Source organism: Thamnophis elegans, chromosome 7 (assembly GCF_009769535.1).
Source record: "Thamnophis elegans isolate rThaEle1 chromosome 7, rThaEle1.pri, whole genome shotgun sequence".
Taxonomy (NCBI): domain Eukaryota; kingdom Metazoa; phylum Chordata; class Lepidosauria; order Squamata; family Colubridae; genus Thamnophis; species Thamnophis elegans.
This window is the reverse complement of record NC_045547.1, coordinates 11,562,103-11,583,491: the sequence shown is the minus strand read 5'-3', so window position 1 is coordinate 11,583,491 and position 21,389 is coordinate 11,562,103. Positions and strand designations below refer to the sequence as shown.

At 37.3% G+C, this 21,389-nt stretch overlaps 1 protein-coding gene across 1 annotated transcript in view; it reads right to left on the bottom strand.

Annotated features, from left to right (window-relative positions):
- The window catches only part of LOC116511224 (1-phosphatidylinositol 4,5-bisphosphate phosphodiesterase zeta-1-like), a 54,811-nt gene that overhangs the window by 29,046 nt on the left and 4,376 nt on the right, over positions 1-21,389 (bottom strand). The window contains exons 2-4 of the mRNA XM_032221094.1: positions 12,197-12,332; positions 10,611-10,613; positions 7,215-7,446 (exon numbers count right to left, since the gene is read on the bottom strand). Of these exons, the coding sequence (XP_032076985.1) occupies positions 7,215-7,446; positions 10,611-10,613; positions 12,197-12,332 (371 nt within the window). The remainder of the gene's footprint in view (positions 1-7,214; positions 7,447-10,610; positions 10,614-12,196; positions 12,333-21,389) is intronic.

Below are 21,389 nucleotides of genomic sequence, written 5' to 3'. Positions count from 1 at the left end.
GTATGTATGTATGTATGTATGTATGTATGTATGTATGTATACAATTATTATTATTATTGTTAAACATTTATTTGACTATAACTATTATTACTTCATTTTATGTGACATATTCTAAATTTGGAATAAATTTATATTATGGCATTTCATCACATCATCCTAAAACCATCCAGTAATAGTACAACTTTATATTATATTCTGTATAAAATTTTTATTTTTGGTTACAAAACTTTTGTGCATCCTCTCCATAGTTCTCACTTACAATTCATATAAAATCTCATATTATCAATCTAGTATATATGTATACATTATTATCATTGTTAATCATTTATTTTCTAAATTTAAATAATTTAAATTAATTTTTATTATAGCATTTCATTACATTATCCTGTATCCATCCAATAGTAGTACAATCTTTTCTCTCTTGCCATTTGTAGTATTTGTGTTCTAATTGCTTTCTTGGTAGATCTTATATGGACTTCTCTTGGCAACTTGTTTTTCACTGCATTATCTTGTAAAGGCTCAAAACCCTCCCCTGTTCCTTCCATCATCTTCCCTTTGGTTATCACCAATGCTCCTGCCAGATTTTTTAAAATTACTTCTGCCAAATTTTCTCCCTTTTCTTCTTCTATATTTTGGAATCTGAGGTAAAATTCTGATCAATCAATCTCCCATTCCAATATTCCACACTTGTCTTTTTCAATCAGGCTCAATCTGCTGTCAATATCTCCAATTTTCTTATCTCTTGGTTCATCTTTTTCTTCAATTTTTTGAAATCTGTCCTCATATTTCATTATCATTTGGTGGATATTCTTAATTTTTCATGTTTTTCCTGTTCTTTGTTCAATATTCACTGCTCTCTTTTCAATATTCTCTGTTCTTACTTATATTTTTTTAATTTCTTGCATAATCATCTGCAATGTCACTTCCTTTTCTTTTTCCTGCTGCAACATCATCTGTATTTATCTTTTCCTCCAGGTGGTAAACATTGCCACTATATAGAATCCAAGGCTTTTTTAAAATTAAATTCCAAACAGTTCTCTTTCCAAGTTCATTGCAATCTTCTTTCTTATAACTCCAATCTTTCTTTTCACTCCAGTCCAACTACTGATAGTACCCCAGAGGAGCACCTGTATAAACAATCCATGCTCATCCCGCTATCGTTTTCAATAAATAAGCTCAGAGTCCTTGAAATGTAACACCAGCTCTTACTTTGCACCAGATTATCAAATATTCAAAGAAAGAAAAGAAAAACAATGTTTCCAAGCCTCCAAGTGACAGTGTTAGTTCTTTTCCTCTACTTTTACTTCCCTCTTTATATTCCAAACTTAAGGAAAAAAATGAAAAAAAAATGCAATAGAGCGTTGAAAAAAGAAAAAGAAAAAAGTCTTAAACAATAATATTAAAAAAGGAAAAATAAAAGAAAAAAACCAGTCCAGTTTAAAAAACAAGAAGTATTTGTAAAAATTCCAGCATTAAAAGGATTAAAGAAAAATAACGCACTAAGTTTGACTCAGGCTTAATCTCTCCGCTTGACCTCTTCTGTCTTCAATTTTAACTTTACTTTTTATCTTTTAGGGTGTTCTCTCATCTAATAATTAAAATTATCTCACCAATTCGACACACTTTCTCTCCAGCTTTCCTTCTGTTCTGGAGCTGTCCCAACTTTCAGCAGCTTTAATGGTTGCTTCTCTGTCACTGGAAAAGGGGCTTCTCCTGGATCTACTATGGACTTTGCAATGTCCCTGGGATCAGCAGCAAGTGCCCTTCTCTATCACTGTCTCTACGGGACGATTTAGGTCCAAAAGGACCATCCAGTGGCAGCGATATTGACAATGATCTTGGAGCTTCAAGATCACACATCATACTGTCACGATGTCAGGCCCGCCTCCTATCGCTCATACACTGTTATACTTAACTTCCTTGTTTACAACCCAGTAATCCCTTAATTCAGAGTATAGTTGGGGCAAGTGGATAGAGCTGAGCGTTTACTAGCCAGATGCCCTTCCTGATGCCAGAGAGAGAGAGGGAGGGAGGGAGGGAGATGGATGATAGTCCAATTAGGTCTAAGTGCTAATGGCCATATTCATTAGTAGTTAAATGTTTCATATTATTTTCTACATGGCATGACAGACACATAGTGTAATACTCCAGTCTCTAGGTAAGTAAGATTATATAAGTGAGACTAGTCCTGTTTTCCCTAAGTGCTCTATGGTATTCAGAATGGTAAACTAATTACAGCTGTTATTTATACTTTCAGAGCCAATAAGAGATTATTCAGTGTTTCTGGATGAACACTACTCCATTCAATTCCATCTTACTTTATTTTATTTCATTTAATTCCTACTCATTTTCTCTCTTGTATAATCATTAATCAGTAAGATTATAAATTAATACAGCACATGTGTTATGAAAGGTGTAACAATATGCATAAATCTCAGTCCAAGTGCAGCTAAAGATTCCTTTCTTTCATTTCCTAATGTGGCTCCTTGATTTGAAATTGTCCATATACTACTATATCTTCCAACCACAATTTATGTATTTATTAGATTTACCTTATGCATATTGTATAGGAACTCAGTACAGTATACATGATGTTGCCTCCTCCTCTCTATCTCCATAAAAGCACCCCTCTCTTCTGTGAGAAAGAGATGAACTGGCCCACACTGTGCGAAATACCAAAAAATACAGTAAACCTGCTCCTTTGATAGCTGGTAACAAAGGATTAGATGACATTCATAAAGAACTTTGAAAACAAAGAAGCAAACCAAAATCCAAACATATTGTGTTTAAACATGTTTTGGAGTTCAACGTGTTTAAGAAAAAACAACCCAGAGATTAATATCAGTTAGAGAGCAAAGAAATACTCCATGTGTTTTTATTAATTAGTTATTACACAGTTAGGAAGTTTATGGTCAGAGAAACACTGATATTGAAGCTTTGCCCATTGGACAGACAGCCTGAAATACTCAAGCTTTAATTTTGTCGTATGTGTGAATGGCACGCAATCAGCCATCACTATCTTATCTGCAACTTGATTTTTTAATGTAGTATATCAGGTACAGAAATGAGGACACAACCATTAATCCTCTTTCTGACTAGTGTGAATAATTCATTTCTATTCTCTTTGCAACATTTCCATGTAATACCCAAAATGCATAAGTAAGTATTCCTTCTATCTTTTCTTTGTATGTGTAAACATGTAGTATATAGGTATATTGTATATTGGTATATAGCATTGGTCTATGAGGGCTGTCTTTTTATTTTCTTCACAACTGAGTTTTTTAGAATGCAATATCCACAACTAAATAGTGTGACATGAAATGTATAGTAAAATGGACAGAAACAATTTCATTTTCATATATAGGTAAGAAAATTAATTTTGGAATAACCAAATAACTGTTAATGAATGGAGTCTAACACCTACCATATTTTTCGGAGTATAAAACGCACCTTTTTTTTTCACAAAAAGAGGCTGAAAATCTGAGTGCATCTTATACACCGAATACAGCATCTTTTGTCTCCTGAAGCCCTGCCCCTTCACCAAAATGGCCATGCATACCCTTATGGAGGGTTTCAGAGAGCTCCTGGGAACTGGGGAGGGCAGAAATAAGCAAAAATCGGCCCGTTTTTCCCCCCCCCCGCCCCCAGCAGCATTCTATAAGCCTCCATAAGGCTATGCATGTAATTTTCTCCCCCTCTCTATCTCTCTATCTACCTACATAATTATTTTTTTAATTTGCCTCTTCAAAACCTTGGTGCGTATTATACTCCGGTGTGTCTTGTATTCCGAAAAATATGGTAAGAGTCAGACAAAAATCTTTCCAGACTATGATCTACATTAGCATTAGTATCACACAAGGCAATCATAATTTCAAGACAGATGGTCTGTATTTCTGATTTAACACTTTATGACTTAACATACACATTCGGAAATACTGTAAAATATTTTTAAGCAATGTATATGAGCTAAATATAATTAGAGTTAGAACACTATAGGGATTAAGGCCAAGTACACTAATTACTTTTAACATACTCAGACTAGACAAATGGAGGATTTGGCTATCCTTAAACTTGCAAGGATTACAGTATCTAGAAAATTAAAATGTAAATCCTTTATTTTTAGTATTTCAACTGTTTTCATCCTTCCCCAAATCTTTTAATTTTTATATATCTTCAATTTTGACACTACAGGACAGAAACATGCTATACAAATATTACTCCTTTCTGATACGCATTTATTTTATTCTTTTAAATGTGAGGGTTTATTCCCATATTAATAAAGACATCTACTAGCAAAACAATTATCAGAAACAAGGTGACTCCCTTCTAGCCCCCTGCATTTGAAAGAATATAAAAACATGGAAGATGGTTTTTCCATCATATTATCTATCATGGACATTCGTAGCTACAATCTAAAAATGGCAAAATCAATTAGGTGATCAATGTCTGCCCCTGTTTTAAAGCATGTCACAAACATTGCAGGCACATAAAAAAGATAAAGTTTTAGTCTTTTAATTATTTCCACTATTTTGAAGCCTGTGATCATTGCTACAGATACCCTGTTGTTCAGTGACGTGCGGTGAGGTTTATACCTGGTGAGGCTCAGCTGGGCATCCTTCTGCGAAGCAGCTCAGCAGGGCAACGGTTGGCCTTGGCCGGGGGGGGGGGGGATTTGCATCGCGAGAGCAGCCAAGCGCCCGGGTCTGCAGCAAAGGCGCTTGGCGGCTCCCACGATGCAAAGTGCCCTGCCGCCCCGATGCTGCCGCCCACCTGCTGCCCCAGCCTGCTTCTCCAGGCTCCGCCCCTGGAAGTCCCAGATCGCCTCTGGGGGAAGGCTGGGTGAGAAGCAGAGCGAAGCTTCTCCGCGGCCTCACGGCACTACACAGAGGCTCTCGCAGGAGCGCGTGCCAGCGGCCGGTGGCCCGGAGTGGCCCCGGCTGCGAGACAAGGCAGCGCTTAAAGCCGGGGCCGCTCCGGGCCGCCGGCCGCTGGCACGCGCTCCTGTGAAAGCCTCTGCGCAGCGCTGGGAGGCCGTGGAGAAGCTTCGCTCCGCTTCTCACCCAGCCTTCCCCCAGAGGCGATCCAGGACTTCCAGCAGCGGAGCCTGGAGAAGCAGGCCGGGGCAGTGGGCGGGCGGCAGCATCGGGGGCGGCAGGGCACTTTGCATCGCGGGAGCCGCCAAGCGCCCAGGTCTGCAGCAAAGAGCGAGCCTCCTCCTTCTCCCCCACTCCTCTCTCCTCTGAAGCACGCCCTCCGAAATAACCCGCCCAACGTAAGCGTGCTCAAGAAGACATGATTCGCTGCTTCCAGATCAGGAGGCGGGAGAATTAGTGCCTCTTTTGCATCTGAACTTTTTTGCCTTTTAACTCTTTCTTAACTTTTAGAAGGCGAAAAATTCCTTATGGAAAGGAGGCCCCGAGTTCTCTCGCCTCCTGCTTTGGTTAACACTAAGCAGACACCAAGCCACTGTGACTTGGAATCTGGTAGCAACTATCTTGGCTTTAATTATTTAAAAAAAATATTTAAATTTCTTTCTTTTTCCTGAGGAGACTGGTGAGGCTCCGCCTCCCTTGCCTCTAGTGACTGCATGTCCCTGCTGTTGTTTATATATTAGTGCCTCATTTAAGAGTAGAATACTCACTTGGATTCTTAAACTTAAACCTTCTAATAAATATTATTAATCAAAGTTCTGAAAGATTTATTATTTCAAATAAATTTTCCTCTCCAGATTGTTAGGAGGGAAATCTGAGACGAACTACAGAAGACCTTAATTTCTCTAAAATAATCTTATTCTTTCAAGTCTTTAACAGAATTCATAATTAGTGTTTTAACATCTGCACCTTTTGGAGCTCTTGGTTGTATTTGATAATGCTATTTTAGCTACATATATTTCCATAAAGTCATATTATTTTTATAAATTTATCGAAGATTACTTTGTGAATCTTTTTAACTGGAAAACAGAATATTGCTATTCAAAATAAATACAGATTTAAAAGTCTGCAATGCATTCAAGCTTTGAACATACTACGATTTTATATACTTAATTCATGTGTGGTCATTTTTAAAATTCTATTAGCAATTCTAAATCTTTTTGAGAATGAATCTATGTAAATTTAATGAAGATTAGTTTTTTTCAGATTTACCAGCATTTGATTATATCTCTCATTTTACTATTGCCTTTCAGATTTTTTTGTAGTCTGCTTTCAATTACAATTGCAGATTGGGTGTCATCACTTTTTCCCATGCATGCTATTCAACTTATAGTCTGAGCATAATACAGTTATATTGACTTAAATCTTAGCTAGAGGCAGATGAAATTATCATATTAGACTAAGTAAATATAGCACTGGTCTTTTATACCATTGGCTATGAAGTACTGATTATTGGTCTATGGGACCTGGTAACTATTTAATTGTGGGATATATAATTTTAATTGAATTAATCATTAATGGGAGAAATCTGTATCAACAGATGCCAAATAGTGAAGAATAAATTAGGAATAAAGTTGCAAATTGCCCAGAGACTTCCCCCAGAATGCATTTTCTCATTGGTATCTTCAGGATGCAAATATTGCAAAGATGGAAATGTTAACCCTTTACACCCTTACTCAGTGTAGTTTTCACTGTAATATGCATAAAATAGTATCCTCACCAGACTCAATTACAGCTAGCTTTTATTTTAAAGCCTCACTCCTTGCATTCCCTGCCTTTCATTGGGAATTGGAGATTTGTGAATTGTAAAAATCTCAGCAGCAATCATTTCTCAATCCAACCACCAAGTGAAGGAAAGAACACTGTACTCCAGCAGCAATTGGCTTAAACTAAAATAAATCCCTAATTGGACATATTGACCTTTTCTTTAAGAATGATCAGATAAGGAGGATATCTTTGCCCAAAGCTACTTTGGAAAGCAGGACAAATTAGCATACAATGTACCTCTTTATTCACCCACTCATTTCCATTAGGAAATGACAGCAGATAAAAGAATTATTTTTAGCATGATAACTGAAAAACAATTCCATCTTTGAAATATTTTGTATTGATAAATCCATGATAAAGGTGGTCCAAATTTTTATATTTGAAAATTAGATTCCTGAGAATATGTTTTATTTCTAAATTACTGTGTGCATTTAAAAATATTAAAAGGATGTGTAGTATTACTGTATTCCATTTAGTAAAAAAATGTGATATTCAGAAATTAAAAATACAGCATACCTTCTTCAATGGGCTCAAATTTTGCAACAAGTTGAGATGCAATTGCTTCATCAGCATTATCTTGAAACTGTTCATTTCTGAGAAAATCAACAAGATTTGGTAGCGATAATATTCTGTGGTTTGGAGAGTAGCTTGTGAAGAGCTCATAAAATTCACATCTATGTGCTATAGTAAGATATATTCTTCTAAAATCCTCTATAGTAATATTTCCAGCCTTGAATGAATCACTTGTCTAGTTTAAAAGACAAAAATAATAATATACATACAACACATATTAATAGAAAAAGAAAAATGCTGGAAAACATTCAGCTACTCATCTTAGATATTTCTTGAACCAAGAAGGCATTATGGTCCAATAGACCAATCTCTCCTTCTACTGCTGTTGTCACCCAATGTTATAATTATCTAATAAAATTGTTAGTAGAGACCACTTCACCCAACCTCATGTAGAGAATTTCTAGCTGGTCAGTTCACCAAACACAAGTTATCTTCACTGCTTGGAGAAGATTGATATACAAAGTAGATTCCTCTGAATTGGAGAATTCGGGTAGAAGGCTAGATTTAATAATTCAACCAAATTCAGTTCCCCAATCTTGTCTTTTAAAAACAGGTTCATATAAACTTAAAACTTACCATAAAAAAATCCTCTAGTAGTAACTTAATACTAGTTCATCATTTTATTCCAACAATAACCAGTCTCCTACTTTCAACAGGACATCAAATCAAGCAGTTACATAGTGATTGGTTTTTTTCAAAACAGAAACAGAGTAGAAAGCAAGTCATGTTTTAGACATTTCTCAATCTTTATGGACTGGGCTTCTGTAAAGGGATATTTTGTATTCCATGCATTGAACAAATTTATTTCAATGTATACTGATGTAAAGTAGTATAGTAATAATTATACCCACGGGCTGCTATAAAAAAGACTTGTGAGCATCTAAGATGACCAATACTTACTTCAACTTGTGTTTGGTTTTTATGTTTCAATTTATTAAATAAACAGGTAAATAAGCGTGATACTGGGCTAATAACTTCTATTTATAAGCATTTAGCAAAACCTTCCAGTTCTTTTTCATGTTTTGCTTATCAACAAGTTGCCTATCAGTAGATTTCGTGCACTAGTCTATTACATCCCCACCACATAGGTTAAGATTACTGGTTGGCAGTTATCTCTGCTAATTTATTTACCCACAGTAATCGCAAGGATATCATTTCAATTGATTATATGCAGTGTTGGGACGTGAGATTTTATTACTAATGGCAAGCAAAAAAGGAAAAAGAGCCAAGTTTATTTAGCTTGTTTATATATTTCAGATATATTTGTGTTATAATATACTATATTTGTACTACAATGTTTCCATTTCATATGCACCCAATGAACATTATCTACATGGTATTCTAAAGAATATCCATTTGTAGTAGAAGCAACTTATATTTTAGATTCGTGCTAATATTGTATATCCTACTATTAAGTTACCCAGAAATTATAGCATCACTCCTTTTCAGGCAATGTTTAGTTTTCTCATTTGAATAACATTTCAGCTAGTCCTTATGGATATCACTGTACAAAATCAAACATCTCTTTAGAGGTTCACATTATTCAAATTTGAAATGAGAAAGATGCCTCAGTCCTAATATGGGCACCTCGCTGTATTTGGCATTTCATTTCAAATCTTAAGAACCATTTCCTCTTTAGATTTAATAATTTACATCTTTCTACTTTTGTTGCCACTTTAGGCTGCTGTGAACATACATACACACACACACACACACACACACACACACACAACTTCCAATCCCAAGGAGCATTCTGCTCTGTTCAGGTGTCAAGTTCAATTCTTTGCCTCTCTTAATGTTTGAGTCAATCCTGGTTCAGAGACCTGGCTCAACCCAACAGCAGCTATTTAGTCATATGGTAGAGGTTCCTATATACTAAAGTGCAATAAAATACAAATTTTGTCATTTCAAGACACATCTCCCTCTACATACTTGTTAGTATTCAAATTAAATTTTATCAAACGTTATTAATATTTACTTGTTGTGCCTATAAAAGCAAGCTACTGTAATTTGAGATACAGGTCTTTCCCTGCCAGATCTACAATTGCATAAGTCTGCTTAATGGGATTGAAGTCTACATAGATAAAGTTGGCTCCCCCGCTCTGCTCCCCCTATAATTGTACACTTAGATGATAAATAGCCATCCCTCTTTTGCTTTTGCTGCATCCATGGTGGAAGGAAGGAAGATGGCAGATGGCCCTTTATCCAATAGGTTTCTAAACCTATAGATAGGATCAGAGGCAGTTAAGATCCAGGTCTCCCAGATTGTCCTGCTATCCCACCCAATCCTGAATCAATCCTATATTTGAAAATAGCTTGAAAAACAGCTGACTGGTATGGAGAAATTTGTGAAGTGCCAGGAGCTGACAAGCAACTAAAAAACATACAATTTAATTTATTAATGTTCCTGATGTACCTCCTTCCCACCAGTCCCAATAGCAGAGTTGGGCCAAGCAGCAGGATAACCTGGGAGTCTACAACTCACCAGCTCTTTGATATGGGGGATCAAAAACTTTACAGTTAAATAGTTCTCTCTGCTTTATTTCCATTCTGGTGACCAAGGGAGCAGGGAGGATTATAAAAAAGAAGCAGGGTGGCTTCTATTTAGCCAGGCAACCTTTACCATTCAGGTGAAAGGTCATTGTTTGATCTGCAAGGTAAAGAGGACAGCCCCATCCACCCCATAAATCAATTGTCTTACTCTGACCTAAGCCCATGAATATAGTCTTTTGTCAAATTCAAATTCACCTCCTCCTTCAGCCCAGTGGTGGATTCAATTTATTTTACTACCAGTTTGCCCGTGTGTGCTTGGGCAATGCTTCTGCGCATGCGAAGCATCCGGGTGGGTGGGTGGAGCCTCCTGCTGCCGCCACTACCGGTTCGCCCGATCCAGGCCAAAGCGGCAGAAACCCTCCTCTGCTTCAGCCCCTTTCCCATTAAAAAAAGTCATTTCTGGTTTTTATCTCACTAACAAGTGATATTCACTGAGGGGAAATCAACTCTCTGTCCTGTGACCTCAATACTGGCCTCAATATTGTGGCAGAATTAGATTCAGCAAACAAGCTAGAACAACTTTCTGCTGACTCAAGGAATGGACAATTGTACTTTAATACCGTTATCTGTTGTTTTCAGTCTAACTAGGTTGGATCCTAGTCATAATTTTTAAGGGTTCTGACAAGTAAAATCTAAAGCAGTTTTTAAGAAATTCATCCCAAATAATTTTGATTATATTTAGCCATTTGAACAAATGAATTATATATCTACAGTGCACTCCTTATATTACCTAGCAATAGCAATAGTATTTAGACTTACCTACCACCCCATAGTGTTTTATAGCACTTTCTGAGTGGTTTACAATGTCAGCATATAGTCCCCAACAATCTGGATCCTTCGTTTACTGATCTCAGCTGAATCTTGAGCCTTGAAGGTTGAACTCCAGACTGTGGGCAGAGTTAGCCTGCAATACTGTACTCTAATCATTGCTCCACGAAGGCTCCTATCTATCTATTATTATCTAGAAATATGGCTTTGATTTGTAAAAAAAAAAAACTTAAAAGCACATATATTTCTATGTGCTTCAGAAGGTAAGACAAAACATGGCTCTATCGTAACGGAATATTTTATTTCAAAACATATTACAAATAAAATATTTCTACCTCGAGGAAATATTTAGAACATTTAAATTATTTTTAAATTATTTAATTTTATCAAGTAGTAATATCTCTAATAGTTTAAGATTAATTAATTTTCCTTTAGTTATTTTAGAAATGTCATCAAAGTGACAATGTGGATAAGCTTAGATGAATTTTGGTTATAGGTAGCCCTTGACTTACAACTATTCATTTAGTGTCTGTTTGAAGTTACAAGGGCACTGAAATAAATGTGACTTATGACTAGTCCTTGCACTTACATCCTTCACACAACGCTATGATCATGTGATCAAAATTTAGGTACTTGGTATCCTGTTTGAATTTATAACAGTTGCAGCATCCTGATCGTTATTTGTAACCTTCCCAACTGGCTTCCAACAAGCAAATTCAGTTAAGCAGCCTATTCACTTAATGACCATGTAATTCTCTTAACTGCAATGATTCACCTAACTGTGGCCAAAATAAAAGGTTGTAAAATCAGGGCCAATTCTCTTTGCCTTGCTTACAACCAAAATTCTGATCTGAATGTTAGCTGTATGTCAAGGACTACTTATACTCAGAAGTGTATGCAATCTACAAATACTGAAACCTTCAAACTCTTTTGACAGATGAGCTCAGTAGGTGTTTCTCTTTTAAAGCAGTGAGACTTCTATAGTAGAAAAGACCAACAGCACAGTTACTTTAGAGGCTGCTTGGTGATATCACTGTTAACCACACTTAAAAAGGCAAAGTTCACAAATTAGTCTGTTTCTGGAAAGATGGGCTATGACTTACCTCCAGAGAGAATACAATGCCAGTCTTTTTTTTTGGCTAGCAAAGAAAGCCCTAAAGCCCTCAGTGTATTCACTGAATATACACTGTTCAACTCTCTCTCAGCACTGTGGCCCTGACACAAACAGGGTACTTCTATTATTGTTTTTGCAAAAGGAAATCAAATTGGGGATACCTAATTAGGATATATGATGGGATATATAAGGATATTGTGTTAAATTAACTAATACAATTTAATAATCTTAAATTGTGGCCACTGCCAATACTGCTTGCATGATATTTCACCAATTTACCATGGATATTTAGTGTGTCGTACATAGTATGCCATGTATGATAAGACACCGTAAGAAACACAATTATTCCACCAAATAATTACCACTTCTCTAAATGATAATTGACGGATATGATAACTAAATTGGCAAATACCTAGCATGTTATAAACTTATCTTTAAAAATAATCATGTTAGTATTATTTCTTAAATGGTTAAATAATATTTTTCTCACCTTAAAAATGTTTTTCACATGAATATAATCAAAAGGAATGTCAAAGTTATTAAGAAGTTCCAGGGTACTCTCCAAATCAATCCTTCCTTTTCTAAATCTGTCATGGACAATGCTTAAAAACCATGTAAATGAAAAGCTGGTTAAGGGAATCAGAAATCAATATAAATCATACTTCTCATTTTTCTTTGGTGCCAAGCTGAAATATACATACTGTATATACTCGAGTATAAGCCTAGTTTTTCAGCCCACTTTTTGGGCTGAAAAAAGCCGCCTCGGCTTATACTCGAGTCAGTGAAAAATTTGCCCGAAATGGAGGAGAAAAAGGGGCGGGGCCATGCCGCTGGGTGACACTCGTGAATGGCCCAGTGCCCCTGTGAGTTTCCCCTCCCTCTGTGTCAGTTTGCCGCGCAGCGCGCACCGCACCATCCCCCCTCCTCACGTTCTAATGTAATGCAGGGCTGTCTTACGATTCCCCTTCCTCCCCCTCCTGCCGCTCTGCAACGATGTCCCACCTCCTCCTTGTTATGGCAAGCAGCCACATAGCGATGTCCCACCTCCTCTGGTACAGTGATCCAATGATAGGAATCACTGTGCCGTGTGTCATAGAAGGCGGGACATCGCTCCCGCGGCTGCACGGGACATCATCATCACAGCGGGACATCAGCATCATGAGGTGAGTGAAGTATTTCATTGAATACACCGCTAGTTTACTGTTTTTCTTTGAAATAAATATTCAAAAACATTATTGGTATCTATTTTTATTTTTGAAATTTACCGGTAGCTGCTGCATTTCCCACCCTAGGCTTATACTCGAGTCAATAACTTTTCCAGTTTTTTGTGGTAAAATTAGGTGCCTCGGCTTATATTCGGGTCGGCCTATACTCGAGTATATACGGTTACCAAATTGTTATATCTACAGAGATAACCTGGATGTAAAAATGTCTGAATATATACGCCTATTCCAAGATGCTTAAAATAGGCATTCCAGTATGACAGCAGTTAAGAATACTTTATTATATACGGCAGTATTTTAAATGCTAAAAACCTCTGAGCCTTGAAAATCATAACCAGATTTTTTTTTAAAAAAGGTTACAGCCAGTGAATAACAAAAATGTATTTCAAAATAAGAGGTCAGAGAGCCAATGTTAATACAGATTGGAAAGGGGAAGCAAAACACATTCATTTTACGTAAAAATACAACTTTATACACAGGATTAATCGACATTCAAATGATTCACTTAAAATCCAGGTTTGAATTATAATATAATTCAATATAATATAATATAGTCAGGAGTGCACTCTTAAACTTGTTGGTGATTATTTTCCTTGAAGCATGTATTATGGACATAATATAAGAATGCCAGTTTGGTCTAGTGGTTAAGATACCAGGAGTCCTATGAGTTCTAGTCTTGCCTTATGCACGAAAGTCAAATGGGTGACTTGGAGCCAAAGACTTTATCTCTCCACATTTCATCTCATGGGGTTGTGGAGAAAATAAGGAATATTAGGTATGTTCACCACCTTATTTATAACAATAATAAAGGTAACAATAATAAAGGTAGGATAAGAAAAATCTAAAATAAATAAATAATCATCTCCCATTGCAAGGATTTGTATTTGATTATTAAATGTATGTCTTTGCTATACAGTATGGAGACAAGGAATGTATGTATCACTCCCCAATTCCCAGCTGGAAGTTTCTACTAAAAAATGCTCTGTGATCAGAGCAATAAATGATTCCTTGGGTATGAAAGGCAGAAAAGTGACAATTGTTAAGCAAATTTTGCCCCATTTTACGATCTTTCTTGCCCCAGTTAAGTGAATCCCTGCAACTGTCAAGTTAGTGACAGTTTTTAAGTGAATCTGACTTCCCCACTGATTTTGCTTGTCAAAAGTTGATCGTGTGACTCCAGGACACTGCAATAAATAAATCTGATTCAGTTGCCAAGTGTCCTAATGTTGATCACATGACCTCAGGGACACTACAATGGCTGTGTGAAAAATGGTCATAAATTAACTTTTTTCCATGCCGTTCTAACTTTGAACAGTCACTAAATGAATTGTTGTGAGTCAAGGACTACCTGTAATGATAATCCAGGTCCTTGAAAAGGTCTGGCTGCGGGAGGGGGAGAAGTGAAATCTAAACCTCTGGCTGATAATGTTAGTCACTTAACAGGTTGCCCAATGCTCCTTCTTCAAAAGGGAAGAGATTGGCCGGTATTTGTTCCTGTTAAAGAGAGTTAACAGCAGAGGGGAGAAATACAGACAGTCCTTGACTTATGACAAATTGAGCTCAACATTTCTGTTGCTGAGACACTTGTTAAGTGAGTCTTGCCCCATTTTATGATCTTCTTTGCCACACTTAAGTGAACCACTGCAGTTGTTAACATGGCTGTTAAGTGAATCTGGATTCCTCACTGAAAGGTCATAAATATGAATTCGTTGCCAGGCATCTGAATTTTGCCGTGACCGTGAGGATGCTGCAACGGTCGTAAGTGAGAAAAATGGTCATATGTCACTTTTTTTTTTAAAGTGATGGTATAACTTCGAATGGTCACTAAATGAACTCTTGTTAAGTCGTGGACCATCTGTCAGTCTCCCAAAGGACAAGAAGCAAATTAAGGTCCTTTCTTCCCATTCAAGGATGAAACTCCCTGAGTTTAGGAGGAAAATTTGGGCACTGAAATCTCACCCAGTGGCTAATGGCTGCCTTAAATCCTGGCTGTTCCGACAGGCCTGGGGCTAAAGACTTGCTGCCCCACTTCGAATGGTATGATTGTTGTGTTTTTAACTATGTATGGCTTTTTATGTTTTTTTTGTAATTGTTTGTTTTTCCCCTCCCTTTGAGTTGTGGGCCGCCCTGAGTCCCTTTAGGGAAAAGGGCGGCATACAAATAAATTAAAACTAAACTAAACTAAACTAAACTAACTCTTTTGCTGGAGCTGCTTCTGTCTCCAGACAGCAAAAGCACTAAACCCACAGGGCTCAAGGCAGAAATTGTGAATGCTCCCTACACTGGCAGTTCTTAAGATGATGTCGGATAACCATTTGCCTGAAGTGGTGTAGGGTTTCCTACCTAAGCAGGGGGTTAGACTAGAAGACCTCCAAGGTCCCTTCCAACTCTTGTTATTTTTTTCCCCCTATTTCTATTCTATTCAGCCACGCGTGGGAAGCGCGAGGGAGGCAGATAAGAGCAAGGATATCTGGTCTCTATGGTGCCCGGCATCTCCTCGTGGAGCTTTTCGCCTCGCCCTTCTCTTGCACTGGGGTCAGCGGCTTTTTGCGCGGCATATTTCCCGCCCCGGTCCAGCCATGGGCAATTGGGGGGGGGGGGGGTTTCAACCCCGAAGGTTCAGGATACCACCTGGCTCAAACGCAAAAAAAAAAAAAAAAGGGCCCAAGCGACCGCGCGGGAAAAGGGGGTTGAGGCTCGAGCCCGCGGAGGGGGCGGGGCTCTTGTGGCGTCACGGGGTGAAGTTCTTCGGCCAACGGTTTCCCCGCGCGACCCTCGGCGTGATTGGCCAGCCTGTGAAAAGGGCGGGAAGGAGAATGCCTTGGCGGTGAAGGGAGCGAGTTGAGAGAATAAAACCGTTCAGGCGGTTTTGCTCCGCTGCCGATTCGGAGCGATAGGCCGGCGTTTTAAAATATCCCGTGTATTGAATGCATATTCCCGTCCTAGGAAACCACGTTGAGGAAGGACAGAAAAATCATCCTCTTCGTTTGAGAAGCCTCAAAAATGCCTTCATCCTTGCCGAGCTTCAAACACGCACGCACACCCCGAAATGGTTTCCATCTCGGGATTTGCTGGAGCCGCTGAGAAGCCTCTGAATCGGCTGCCCGTTTTTCTCTTTCTCTTACCTCCCAGCGAACTAATTTCATGTGCAGCCTCTGTAATCTGCATAATAGCTAGTATGCAAAATAGACTAAATGTTCTTATTTTCGGTCATTCCAGGGCAGGTCACAGACAAACCAGGAGAAAATCTGAGGGAGGCAGTAGCAGAGCAAGAGACCTGAGGGGTGGGTGGTGATTTTGCCAAGCATCTGTTATCATTCTCCAGGCTCTTTTTATTGGGGTGGGGGGGATGGCAAAGGGAATGAGGGGTCCTTGATGCTCTCTGAGCTTGGTTGTTTTCTTGCAGGCATTTCATTACCCAAACTTGTAACATCATCAGTGTCCCAGAGGGTCACCTAGTTTGAACAATGAAATATCTGTAAGAAAGCAGCCAAGCTGAGAAAGCACTAAGGACCTCTCATTTTAATCATTAAGCTACAAATATTTACTTATTTTGTCAAGCATATATAAGATAACAGATAAAAGTATAAACATGATTTTGAATACATGAAAAAAATACGAATAAAAAGGGACATTGGGACAGGGACGGTAGGCACACGTTGGTGCTCTTATGCACTACCCTTACCAGACCTCTTAGGAATGGGGTGAGGTCAACAGTAGACAGTCTAAGAAAGTTTGGGGGGTTAGGGGAAGGATTATTTATAATATTCTCCTTTATTGGCACAGGGAATGCCCTTGAAAGACAGGGAAGATCCTTTGCCAAGAGTATGGTTAAGTAAGAGGGACTAGAACCCATTTCAAAAATCAAAATTTGAGAAAATGCCTCAGATAAACCCTCCCTAATTCACACAAAGATAAAGGGAAGGGAGAAGCGTGTCCAGACTTGTATGATTCTGTTACTATGTATGGTTACCAGAAGTGCTGTAACTCCCGTTATAAGTTGGCAGATCAGGTAGTCTTGCTTTATGACTGTTGCTCAGCAACAGTTGCCCATCCGAATTATATTAAACAAGGACTATCTGTATGTGTGAGAAAAGAGGTTAAGATTTCCATGAAGTCCTGCCACTGTAGCTTAATAGTTTTTGCTCAGTGGTAAGAACCCAAGAATAATGCTTACTTTCCACCCCTTTCTTATTTAGGAGTAGATGATTCCTTAGCTTTATTAGATCTTTTGTTTAAAACTCAAAATTTCTGGCATTCTGCTTTGTATTTGTAGCCAGGTGCTGGGATATGTATGCAGGCATTATTAAACATGTGAAAATGCTGTGCATGTAAAATGCATAGAATGTTATGGCAGAACTAATTCTTATATTTTTGTGGAATGAAATCCATATATTAGAGCCAAAACTATCAGAAAAACAGGTGATTAGTAGTTTTTTGCTGCAGCAGATTTAGTTTATTATTTTCCTGTTCATGCAAAATGCTAGTTTTGGGCTTCAATTTTATGTAAATGTATTTATATAAGACTCTTCAACCTCAGTAAGACTTATTTCTAAGTAAGCATGCTCAAGATTTCATTGCCAGTATACACTTTATTTTAGTTAATCCCATAAACAGGAGGTGATATTGATTTGAATACAAGAACAATTACACTGTAATCTTAAGGGGAAAAAAATAAAACTGGATGGTTGATAGCAGAAAGAAATAAACATACTTTTTTCATAAGCGCTAAATTAGATCATATGCTATATGGAAAAGCAAACACCATGTGTTACATTGTGCAAGGATGTAATGTTATACTAAAATTTATGCAGAAAATGACAAATGGAACCATAATATTTTGGAACCATAGTGGTCTTAGATCTATCAATGTTATTTCATACCACACAGTTTAAACTCCATATTAGAAACAGTCTCCAAAGACAGCCAATTCATAAACTACAACTGGTTCAAAATTGGTAGCAAGATTCCTGACAGGACAATGCTGTAAGTAAACTTATCTCTATTCTGAAGTAATTGAATTGGCGGCCATCTGACTTCAGACCCAAGTCAAAGAGCTAACCATCATTTTAAAGTCCTTCATGGCCCTATACTGGATTATATTGGACAATGTCTTGGCAAGGTTGCATGTGGCTGGCTAGTACAGACATCTAAAGAGGGCCTGTTGAGCCAACCCACCTCCCCTCCATAAGGTCCACAATGAGTAGAACAGACAAGAGGCTTTCACAGTGGTAGTCCTTCTCTTCGTTACCCCTAGAGGTGAATGGCCTCCTCTTTCAAGATATTCATAAGGTAAATTAAATTCATGTTATTCCAGCAGACCCCCAGTTTGTCGTTATGTCTTTTGTGTGTTTATTTTTTTGTCTTTTCTTGGACTTACTATAATTTTAACTCTGTACACTATTATTTGTCACCCAGGCTTCTAATAATAGTATAATCTTTATTGTCATTGTACAAAATAAATACAACAAAATTACAGCTTATACTATACAAATGGTAAATAAATTAGTAACTAGAATGTCTTCAGTCTTTTGAAGATTGTAACTAATTTTTATTAAGAAGAAAGAAAGCTGCTGAACTTTTGACATTCTTTCATGCATCAAGAAGGGTAAACAAGGGATTTTCTGAATCATTTGTCAAAGCATGTAATTAAAATCTAGCATACTTTTCTACTGGAAAAAAGGTCGATCCAATCAAATATGTCATCAAACACTTTAGTAATTTCTTAGTTCCCAGTCACATGGATCCCTGTCTGCAAGTTCATGGACTTTCATTATCCCCTATCTGCCTTAGGCTCTGAATTATTATTTTTTTAAAAATTATGTTTGGTGACTAAGCTATGCCAGTAGCTGATAATTGTCTAAACCACATAGAAGCAGGTTCTTTATACAACCCAATATGTTATTAATATTGAGTTGTGTCTAACGTTGCTTTTATTGAGTGGCATGATTGAACTTTGAGGATATGTACGCTCATAGGATTATTGCAGCATGAACTGGCATTCAACTTTGCACTTATGGATGTCTGAAGCACACTGCACAGCTCATATCACTAGGCACACTGCAGATGTTGAAAGAATGACATTAACAGCAAATGATGTGGCTTATGTAATATTTCGGTTGTCAGAGAATAGGGCCAATATTTTCAGGAAGGCTTAAAAATCCACATTTATATTTAATAAAAATGAACTAAAGTAGAGAGAAATCTACTGAATGTAGTTATAATTTAAAGTGATTCTTCTGAGTGCATTTCTGTCCGTTCTTCAGAAAAATCAAAACAAATAAAAAAACAATTACAAAAATAAAACAAACATAAACTATTCATGAGTATCAGATTAAGTCTACAATGAATCAAACACTGGGGGAAAGACCCCAATACAGAGAAAGAAATACCAAGAAATTTTTAGTCCACACAAATTTCTGATTAAAAATTAGTCTGTAAATTATGCAGAAGTAAGACTAGATCAGTTTCACTAAAGAAGGCATTTCCAAGAATGGTGTTCAGGGTACAGCTAGGTAGAATGGGCCCCTGGCAAAGAAAGCCAGATATATCCCTCAGATCACCCAGTCTAAGGCAAGAAAATGCATAGTGTGCAATAAACACATAGGCCCACAGCCAAACCAAATCCTCAAACAGCAACTACGTTACCTTCCTCGCAGGCAGATAAGCAATGGCATGAAGTTAACCAGTCTTCCTCTCTCCCTTTTCTGCTGGACTCCATGAAGAATCATTTTGCACTGAAAGCTTTCACCAGGTCTCAGAACTGAGATGATAAAACATTCATGCACATGAGAAGGCCTTTGATCGAGTTAACTGGCAATTTCTGCTGAAGATACTGCAAAAAATGCAGATAGGAGATAATTTTTTACAGTCAATTAAAGCAATATACCAACAGCAAACAGCACAAATCATAGTCAATGGAAGTTTAACAGACTCTTTTCAAATTGGAAAAGGTACAAGACAGGGCTGTCCTTTGTCCCCATTATTGTTTATTATAACTTTGGAAGTATTGTTGAATAAAATACGGGGCTTGGATGGTTTAAAAGGGATCAAGATTAGGCAGCAAGAATATAGAGTCCGCGCTTTTGCGGATGATTTGGTCATAATATTGGAACAACCGCAGGAATCCAGTATGGTTTTAATGAATACGATTAATCAATATGGTCAAGTGTCTGGCTTTAAAATAAATTTAGGAAAAACCAAAATATTCGCTATAAATATGAATATTAAACAAAAGGAAGAATTAGGAGTGATGCTAGGATGTGAGGTAGTTAAAAAAGTCAAATATCTTGGAGTTAACATTTTAACTTCAAATGGGAAATTATATAAGCATAATTATGAACCACTTTGGCATAGCATACAGACAGAGATGAAAAAATGGGAGAAATTGCACTTATCTTTGCTGGGTAGGATAGCGGCAGTGAAAATGAACATTTTACCAAATTTTTTATTTCTTTTCCAAATGTTACCTATACTTAAAAAAGATGCGAACCTTTTAGAATGGCAGAAGGGTATCAACAAATTTGTGTGGGCAGGAAAGAAGCCGAGGGTAAAGATGAAAATAATGCAAGATGTACGTGAGAGAGGAGGATTGAAACTACCTAATTTAAAACTATATTATGATGCAGTGGCATTATCTGTAATTAGTGATTGGACTCATTTAACCAATGATAGAATATTGAATATTGAGGGACACGATCTGGTATTTGGTTGGCATGCTTACCTGTTATTCAACAACAAATTGGATAAGAATTTTAAAAGTCATGTTTTAAGAAATGCTTTATTGCGGGTTTGGAAGAAATACCAATATAAATTAAATGACAAGATACCCATGTGGGCAATTCCTAGACACGCAATTGAAAATATGAATACAGCACAAAAACAGGACAGAATTACTTACAGACAGCTTCTTACCTCGGAAAGGGGGGTATTACAATTAAAATCTTTAGAGGTATTAAAAGAGGAGAAAGTAGTTCAAACATGGTTCCAGTATGGGCAATTACAGGCTAGGTGGAAAATAGATCAAAAAATTGGTTTTATTCAAGTTGAGGATAATCTGTTTAAACAAATAAGAGATCAAAGCTTAATGCATATAAAGAGGATATATAATGTATTAATACAGATGAATTCGGAAACAGAATTAGTTAAAGATTGTATGATAAAATGGGCTCAAAATATTGAGGAACCAATAATGTTGGATACATGGGAAAGAATCTGGGTAAGAAATGTGAAATTTACACAAGCTCAAAATCTGAGAGAAAATTTTTACAAGATGTTCTATAGATGGCATTTAGATCCTAAAAAGTTGGCTTCTATGTATCCGAATGTACAGCCTAAATGTTGGAGGTGTGGCTCTCTCGATGCTACATATTATCATATATGGTGGACCTGCCAAAAGGTTAAGGCATTCTGGATAAAAATATGGTGGGTCATGCAAAATATTTTTAAAAGAAGGATAAA